At 34.8% G+C, this 10376-nt stretch overlaps 1 protein-coding gene across 1 annotated transcript in view; it reads right to left on the reverse strand.

Moving 5' to 3' along the window:
* LOC128551881 (multiple epidermal growth factor-like domains protein 10) overlaps positions 1-5820 on the reverse strand; it is a gene marked incomplete at both ends in the record, with an annotated part of 60189 nt that extends 54369 nt beyond the window's left edge. Inside the window, one exon of the mRNA XM_053532816.1 lies at positions 5674-5820. Within this exon, the coding sequence (XP_053388791.1) occupies positions 5674-5820 (147 nt within the window). The remainder of the gene's footprint in view (positions 1-5673) is intronic.
* Between the last annotated feature and the right edge of the window lie 4556 nt (positions 5821-10376).

Here is a 10376-nt window from a genome sequence, read left to right on the forward strand (position 1 = left end):
TTCTAAAAATAATTACGTTTCTGTCAAATCACTGCCATTAATACATACAAAAGTACTCAAAATCATCAGAGTTAATGGATAGTCTATACATGTTAACATTCGAGTTCAACAACAGCACTAGCGGCCGTTTTCGACAGTCTTTTTTTTTTCCGACCATGCTTATTTAACGGCTAATATACTTTTTTATACAACGTAGAACCCGGAAACTTTACACAGGTGTTTCGAAAGGACACATCGGTTAAACCAGATGATAAAATTTTTTATAGGTTGTTCATAAACAAAACAATTTACATTTACATTACAAGTTACATTTCCAGCGGGCGTCAGGATAGCCGGTTATCCAGTGTGATAACGCACCAGAAGAAGCCATTGAAGAAGACAGCTTGCAGGCCGATTAAAGACGTTTGACGGACTTTGATTAACGTTTCTTGATGGTCTGATTTTCGGCCTTATGAAGTTTAATTTCATCTTCTGAATCGCTGGCGAGCGGATTGGCTGTATAACAGTTCACAGTCTCTCAACCACCTTCGGACACCTTCTGTTGCCATTGCATGTGTTAGGGATTCACCTGGTGAGGATAACTTCTAATTTATACTGTCCTGTGACTTTAGAATAATAGTGGTCATATTTCGGAAATGATTGTCACTTGAAAAAGAGATAAATGTAAATAGTACAAATGTAACAGAGTCCTTATCCACGGTGTATATGCATATCGGATCCAACTCTATGGAAAATGAGAAAACGGATCTCTCTCTGTTCGCGCACAGGACACTCTTTGTGGTAAACAATGACATCCAACGTCGGAGCTTTGCCAGGGAGGTTGGAAAATCATCTTTTTCGTCCCGAACACAGGTTTCTGCATAAAAATATATAAACCATGGGAAGAGGTAGCGATCTATACCATTGCTTTTTTATCGTAACATTTGTTTTATCGGTTGACAGAAGTCCAAACGAAGATGGAATGTAGACGGAGGGTACTGGCTTGGATGAACATCGTGCGATGTTTATGAACCTTAAATACGACTTTTCTTGAATATAGCAAATATCTAGTACCTTCGTTGTGAAATCGTTGATCCCATCTTACATGTAAATACACTTTATGTGGTTATTGTCATCATGTTTCCTTAAAAACGCCCTACTTTCGTTTTCGTTAATGCACGGGATCCCTCACAGGATCCCTCTTGACTCTCTGCAGCCGGCAGGGAACCCTCTTCGACAAAATGTTCTATCGAAACTGGCACCCTCAACTTCAATGTTAAAATTTTGAGATGGTATTCTTATTGAAAACAACATTTTTTTTTCTAAGGGAAATATATCATGGTGTTTTTACTTCCCTTAATATGCTTTTAAATTGAAACTAAGTCAGCAATTTCACATAACATGCATATTTAAATTTTATTATCAAATTTACCTATACCTTAGTGATACTCAAGTTACTTTTAAGCTAGAATTTGTATAATTTGATTTGATACAAAGAAAAAGAGGGGCCATTCATGCATAGCTAGTCTGAAAAGGGGGCATTCCGCGACACATCTGTACCATAACAAACCCCCGTCCGCCTGAGCACACAAGTCTGTATTATTACTCTCCGATGAGTAATATCGGTAAGTACCGGAAACATCAATATTTTTCCATACACTGACGCCTGACTTTCATATCGGATGCGTCACGTAATTTAATCAGTGTCGTGGCATTAATTCTTTTATTTAGTTCAGTTTTGTCAATCTTGATATTCAGTCTTTTGAAAAAAATGACAGTAGTTTCATTACATTGGATGCGTATTTAATGAAACGGTTATCCTCTTTGCTTCGGTAAATATGCACTCTTTCTTTAACGGAAGAATACTGCGCTCCTAAAGTCGTGCAATCTATTTGCGCTGCAAAGCTCGTACATAGCTAATAACCTATCATTATTGTGGTGCTTTTAAATACAAACACCATAACATAACTCTAATTGACACTGAAGTTAAATTGAGCGGGCGCCGGTGCCGATAGAAAATTAATTGTGTCCGAGAGGGTTCCCGTGCCGTGTGCAGTCAAGAGGGATCCTGTGAGGCACAATTGAGCCGACTGAGGGATCCCATGCATTAACAAAATCGAAAGTAGAGCCTTTCCAAGGAAATATGATGAAAATAACCACATATTGTGTATGTACAAATAAGACAGGATCAACGGTTTCTTATCTAAGTTATTAGATAATGGCTATATTCAAGGAAAGTCGTACTTAAGTTTCATAATCATCGCACACTGTTCATCCGAGCCAGTATTTCCGGCTACATTCCATCTTCGTTTGGAGTTGTGTCAAATGATAACACAAATATAACAATAAAAATGCAATGTCTTCTCGTGGTTCATATGTTTTTATGCAAAAACCTGTGTTCAGGACGAAAATTTTGATTTTCTGAGCTCCCTGACGTTGGAGTTCATTGTTTACCACAAAGAGTGTCATGTGCGCGAACAGACAGGGATCCGCTTTTTTTTATTTACCACTGAGAAGGACCGATACGCATACACACCGTGTTATCTGACTATTTCATCTGCGACCATTACTTTGTCAGTTGTTACGTGGATCAGTGTCTTCCCCACCCATTACTTATGAAATCTGTCATAAGTAGAATCTGGAAACCTGTATGCGATGATAGCTTGCAGAACCAGATATACAGACAATAAACATACAAAAGGGTCAGATATAGTTACACTGCTGCCATAGCAACATCAAAGAATAAATACTATTAGTCTTAACCCGTGAGACAGAAGGCGATGTAAAGAAACTGTACGATGTAACTTCCTGTTTTCTCGATCGCACGAAGCACAACCCTCTACCATCACACACCAATGATGTTACATTTTGCGGTTCTTTGCTGATAAAAATACCAAGCTGAGAAAGGACTTGAATTATATATTTAAAGCGTCAAATATCGAGTCCGAAATGTTAAACATGCCAGTGAATAACGCGACAATTAGTGAGTTTGAATCACTCTTAGAAAATGAAGCCATTAAACTAATCAAAGAATCAAAGTCAACAATATGTAAACTTGACGTTTACCTACACATAAACTGAAAGCAAATACACAGTTCTTTGCTCTAGCTGAAATTACATATAGATCATTATCACCTGGCGTTTCCAAAAATTTTAACAATCGTGGTTCTGATAGATCTCAGTGCCGTGTTTGATACCGTTGATATTCCAATAGTACTTCAATTTCTTCATGATTACTTTGGGATTAAATACACTCAATTAAACTGGGTAAAATCTTTTTTGACGGAAAGGACAATGAGAGTGGTTCTCAATTATGCTTTTTCAGTGCTCTTGTGAAGGTCCCGTCATTTATACCATGTATATCGCTGCTCTCAACAAAGCTGTTCAGAAATACTAGAATGAATTGTTTGGATGCAGACGACCATAAAATATCATTCAGAATTCAAGCTGGAAATATAAAGAATGAAACAAGCGTTCTACAACAACTAAATGAATGTCTTAGAGATGTGGTCTTGTGTATGACAAAATTCAAGTTTAAAATGAACAATTTAAAAACTGAGATCATCATAATTATGTGGAACTAAAAATCAATAAGCAAAAGTAAACATCTCTAGTGCGAATGTTGGTGAATGTACTGTGAATTGTTTTTGTCATGTAAGAGACCTAGGTATGTATATGGACTGTTCTCTTATTTTCTATATGCATATAAGAAGGAAATGTCAGACAGCGCATGTCCAGCTAAGAAATCAATCTGAAAGACATCTGACACAAAAATCGACAGAGATCATGATGCATGGACTTATTTATTCTCATCTTGACACTTTCAATTGCCTTTTCGCCATATCCCTGCCTATCAGATCAACATACTTCAGAGAATGCAAAACCAAGCAGCCATAATTGTTACCAATGATCGTGATGGGCATCCTACAACAAAAATTCTAAAATCTCCTAATTGGCTGTCTGTAAGGGCAAGAATTATGCTAAAACTTCTTTTTCTTTTATCCCGTGCTCTGCATGGAAAAGCTCCATCTTATTTGAGTGTTTCGTTAAAGTGTGTTCAAGAAAAATACAGACTAAGATCTTCAAATGACATTAAGTTTACTGTCCAAATAACAAGACAGTTCCTTTGCTATTGTTGAACCAGACTGGTAGTAACATTACATATATTAAGGTATTAGGCCCATAATAGAGTATCTCCTTTTTGAAGAGTATTCAGTTTCTACCATAAACCTACTTTGACTGCAATTTTCAGGGGGCGTAGGTTCAAGCTCCACTGGGACCAACTTTTTTTTTCTTTATTTTTCTTTTTTTCCGATAAGTTTTTTACTTCTTTCAAGACTTGGTATTGAATTATTGTACAAAAATGGAAAATATTCATTTGATAAGCGATTTCTTGCTGTTCAAAGTGAATTTACCTCTGAAATAGAAGGGGTAGAGTTAGACATCTTTAAAAATACTGAGTTACGTGCGGTAAAAGTTCTCCATTTTGCCATCATTCTTTAGATTACATATTATGGAAGAAATGTAGGTAAGTTTTACTTCTGCCCCACAGTTATTTTTGAATGAAGTGAGCAAAGTTCAAAACAGACCCGCAGGATTCAACGTTAATTTTCAATGTTGGAGATATAATTCTGTATTATTAAATCCGTTTACTTGAGGCACCCTAGAAAATATGATACTGACACTTTTATTTTTTTTAGTTTTATAAATACTGACAAATAGTTTGATGATTCTTTCATAAAAATAATGGTATTATGAATTTTCTGCAAACGTTTTGGATAAAGGCTGCCACATTGAAATTTGTCTATACTTGAGCTTGAGGAAATACCTTAAATTACACAAAATTTATAAGACAACGACACGGTAAAAGTTTTTAAAAATTTGCAACAAAGTGCAAAACACGGTCAACTGTAAGAATATACCAAGCAAATGCCATTTTTTTAAACATTACTATTAGGGGCCTAATACCTTAAAAATGAACAATCTTTCAAAAAAGAATTGAAAATCTACCTCTTTAGAATGCTTAATGGTTAAACTGTTAAATGTCTCTAATATGCAATAGAATAAAATGTGTGATTTACCTGCGACTGTGTGAAGCGCAATAAAATAGTTTTTAAATGTTTTTGCGGTATACAGATGCTGACCGTTCAAGGGCGGTGCCCCTCTGTGTTCTTTTATTTGTGCTGTACTTTTCTGTGTTGCCTTGCTGGTCGTGTGCACTTCTCCATGCTATGACAAGTTTTGGGGAGGCTGCGTTTTTTGATTATGGCTTTGTGTTTTGTTTCATTCGATATTTTGTTATTTTGAAAACTCCAGAAAAAGCTGTTTTATTTAATTGGCGTGCATGATATCTCTTCTGTTCATGGAGTTACGAAAACGTAGGTTTGAATGTTTGAAATTCTAGAAGGTGCAAAGTTTTGCATAAAACTTTGCTCGGACCGAAAATCATTTAAAAACATTCAGGAAAAATAAAAAAATACAAATAGCATAATTGCATGTTCATCCCTGTAAAAGTAACGTTAGAAAGTTTTTTATCGGGCGACATCACAGTAAAAGATATTACATGTATTTTGAATTTCAATAAAGGAAAGCAACGATATAGAGGCTTAACCATCTTCATCAGACGTTACCGTTTGCATTACAAACATGTCATTAAATTTCGAACTTTTAAAACTGAGGGTCTTGACAACATACCTGTGTTACATCTTTTGTTGGCGGCCCAATTGTATCCAGGATTGCATCCTCTAGGACAGGCTCCGTCCACATTGTTACAGGTGCTGCCATGCGTACAATTTGTGCAAGATCTGCTACAATTTTGTCCGTATGTACCAATAGGACAGGCTATGTAGTAAAATGGAACAAAACAGTATTATACATCTGAATTGACTTCATGATCCCAGAAAATATAATAGATAATACTATATATGAATAAGAGGAATAAAATTATATTTAATAAACAAAGTTTGGCTTTGGAGCGACATTTATCTATACATTGTATTCAATTGCCAAACATTTACAGCCTGATGCGATGTCTGCAAAATATACAAAACGCTGAATCAATATCATTCGAGTCAATATAAATAGTTTGTTCTCAGTGGGACTTTAATACGAGTCTGCCTAGAAAACATCAAATCACATTGATTTTACATTTAATCAAAGAAATAATATATTTCATTTAGTGATTTGTCTTTGAATAAAATCATTTATGCCAAGGAATTTTATCACGAGGGGCAGTCTGAGTGATACAAATATATAATAGTACGCATTTTATAATTATTTAATTAAATGGCAAATCACTGTTGAGATATATTATTTAGAGTGTAACTTGTTATCAAGGATTATGATCTATAACTTTATTTCTTTCATATCTCTGTGCTTATGTGAGTTCCTCCGAATCTCAGGAAGACAGTCTCCTGTCGGCTTGCAAAATGTTTGATCTCTGACATCTTCTACCTTAATCTTACGTATGTTGTGTTTCATCGGATATTGTCCATTCCAAACACAAATGAAAGTAAAATATTAATATCTAAGCAGTCGTAGTAAATCTGTTCCTGTCATTATATATGTAAATAACATTACAGACTTCACTTGCTGAGAATTGATAGTGTTCGGTGTTGTGCATCCTGACTAAATTGCAGCTAACCATATTATAAAACAAATTTTAGTACTTTGCTTACATGACAGTAAAATACTCCCTATAAAATTCGGAAGTTTGATTGGTGTACTTTGTTTAAATATTCCTAGGGGCATTTGAAGATAAAATATTTGGTTTTAAAACAAATTCTGTAACGGCAATGGGAACAAATCAAAGCGTTACCGAGCAATAAGGTTTGGCATAATACAAAGAGAAATGCATTAATTGATTTTTGCTTGCACAGTATAATGTACTTCTCTCTATAGCAGATTTTACAATTCAACGATCAGAATACAAATTTATAGCATATGTAAAAACGATAGGTAGAAAGCCCCTTTAATATCGACGGACCTAAACACAACGGCATACATAGATATTTGTTTGACGAATAGAACAATCGACCATCCGTAAGCATACTGAAGTGCGTATTCGTATGAATTTTGAACAGAATTCTTGGATTCTGTTAACAGAACTCTTGGATCCTGTTTATTTGACTAAAAGATATAACAGGCGATTTAACTTAATCAACATATTGCAAACAGTAAATGAAAACAATATGGGCTAGCCTGCTGCTTTGATTTTGAAAAGATCTAGCCGACACAAGAAATGGCGATAATACGCACGTGTTTTACAAAATACGTCGTTCCATTTGAATCCGAAAGAGCACCCACTTGTACAATATCCATACCCATTATTACACGTTGTCCCTGTCGAACAGTTTCCACACGTTTCGTTACAATTCAATCCATATTTACCAGATGGACACACTGTCAAATAAATCAGTGATGACTTTTATCATGAGTATGCAGTATGGACTAATATACTCGTACATGGTCTGTAGATAAAAAACAACATTAAAATACTGAAAACCGTATAGTCTTAACTTTGGCCGATGAACAGCCGCTAATTTAGGTTATTCTATCTTGAAGACAGAATAACAGAACAGAATATAACATAATTATATTAAAGACGTTAACATGGTGCATATCGTCATTGCATAATGAATTACGTATTATTATATAGTATAATGTCACCTTTACAAAACGTTTTAAGCCAATAAGCATATTTATTTAGCAAATTGTACTGTTTAATGATGCAGGTTATAATACAACACACTAAAAGTTACCGTAGTAGTATCTCCACTTTATCTTTAAAGTAAATGAAATTGATATTCTATTCCTGTCAAATTGTACGATAGATATCACCTTTACAAAGTTCATTTAATCATAATCATAATAAGATATAAATATGTCCCACTCCAATCACATATATTCAATATAGTACTTACGCATATAGCTCAAACAAAATAGTAATGCTACTGAAATGGCTTATTCTCAGGTATCAGAGAAAGAAAGTAATCCATATCTATCATTAGTAATTATTGATTACTTCATGTAATTACATTATGCTATATTCAAGGAACACTTTACACGATATATACAGCGTCCTTGCTCGATTTGATATAAGTAAAATAGACTCCGTGGAAGTATGGATTTAGATCAAATCTGGAAAAAGAACTTTAAAATTAAGTTCCTGATTAGGTGTCAAATTATAGCGCTCGATAAATTAAAATAAATCGTAAGAGAAATTATAATATACGTTAATTTTATATGCTTGTTGTTTTAGAGAAGACGTGTAAGTCTATGTAGAACAAGTGTACTCAAAAGAGGGGCAGTTTTGATCTATAAGGCATAGCATGATTTGAACAAATCTGGTACAAGACCACTGCACAATGCTATATGCCAAATATTTGAAGAACGTTTAGGAAACCATCCAATAATGATCCAAGCCAAGTTTCATCAACTTCCACTATTTTTTTTTCAGACGAAGTTATTTGAAGAAAAGTGTGGACGGACGGACGGCGGGCAGAGAATAATCTCAATAACTCAACCTGAGCCACTCTTGATTCACTGAAAGACTCATACAACTTTAAAATATGGCGGCGCCATGTTCAAGGTGGTTATCCAACGTGACGTGTTCTGGGATGGGCACAGGATTGGTGTGGGTTTTTTTATACGTTATTCTTGAAAGGATTTTAAAGTGTTATAGCGCAGAAATGAATCGACTTTGATCGACATTCGGACATGGCAATTAAACTTTGCGTGTGACTTCGGTCTTGTTTTTTAAACTTACAAAGGTACATTTTGTGACTCCAAAAACAGTACTGATGTCGTACGTACATGCTAATTTTATAAATGTGCATTTTCTTGAGAATATGTTTTCATAGTAAATTTTTGTCGTACATGTAGGTAATATCAAATAAATACTTTTATTGCATATCTATTGCCATGAAATCTATGGGAATCGAGAACGTGTCTTTCGCTGATTCCGATAAGTGGGTAAGGTAAACGGTGTGAAAATTGAAGCAATCAAACAGTTTCCATGACACATAATCTTAAGTCAAAATTAAGGCGGGCACTTTACCTTACTAGGAGGAGGAGTCAATGCAAGAGGTCATTGTTTGCGGGAAGAAGAAAAGAAACACAAACAATAACCGTAACATAAAATACGAAACGGACAAGAAAAAACAAGCTGAAAATAAGAGCTACGCCTTGGAATCTATATAAAGAAAAGTGGGTGGTGGGGTTGGGGGCGGGGTTTAAACGCGTTAACTTTATGTCAATTTCGCAATTACCTTTTTCTCAACAAGTTTGACAGGGCAGTGTGAACGAAATAACTCCCCGCAAAATTTGGTTCTACCATTAAACATTTAAAATATTAAACATTAAAGTTAAAAATTAAGTTAAAGATTTAACGTTTGGAAAAACTATAATGTGCATACATATATTGCTATGACGGAATATATTTCACATTGTATCGGTTTCTGCGCCATATATTTTTAAAATTCGTTCAGGAATAAGGTAAATATTGTTAAAAACTTACCTGAATTGCCGCTTAAATGCTATAAAACAATTTACGTTGGACAACCACCTTGATATTGGACGATATCTTCGAAAAAAAAGGATTCTAATTCACATATCAGAAAAGCAAAGCAACAATACAATGCCTAAGTTATATTTCTAAGACGTCATCGTTTACAATACCAACATGTGACTAAGTTCTGACCTTCTGTAGCTTGGATTCTTAACTACATACCCGTGTTACATTTTCTGTCGGCGGACCAATTATATCCAGGTTTGCATCCTATCAGACAGGTTCCGTCTACATTGTTACATGTGCTGTCATGTGCACAATTTGTGCAAGTTCTGCTACAATTTTGTCCGTATGTACCATTAGAACAGGCTGTATAGGAATAAAAACTAATCTATATTGCACACACTTTGAATGGACTCTATGATTCTTAAAGACCAGAAATTATAACAGCGCTGTGAATACTTTGATTTGTCGTGGGGGGAGGGGACATATATCTGGACTTACAGTACAATATCTAAACATTTTAAACTGAAGGCGACGTTTAAAAATATATAAAAATGTGAATCAATTTCATTCGAGTCAATGTAAAATATTCTTTTTCAATTAAATTTTAACGCAATATTTAAGGATATCCCATGGAAGCACACAATGCACCAATGAAAAAAGTAATAGGAGGATCGGTTTGGTAGTCTGTTCATAAGAAATGTTATACGTAATTATTGCCTAGAACTCATTGTATATCACATTGATTTTACTTTAATTTAAGAAATGATATACATCCGTTACTGATTTGCCGTTGAATAAAACCATCTTTTAGAGTTTAGATGCGAAGGAATTATATCGCGAGGGCACAGCTCACGGAACAAATGGATGATAATTCGCAAATATT

Source organism: Mercenaria mercenaria, unplaced genomic scaffold, assembly GCF_021730395.1.
Source record: "Mercenaria mercenaria strain notata unplaced genomic scaffold, MADL_Memer_1 contig_1796, whole genome shotgun sequence".
Classification (NCBI taxonomy): domain Eukaryota; kingdom Metazoa; phylum Mollusca; class Bivalvia; order Venerida; family Veneridae; genus Mercenaria; species Mercenaria mercenaria.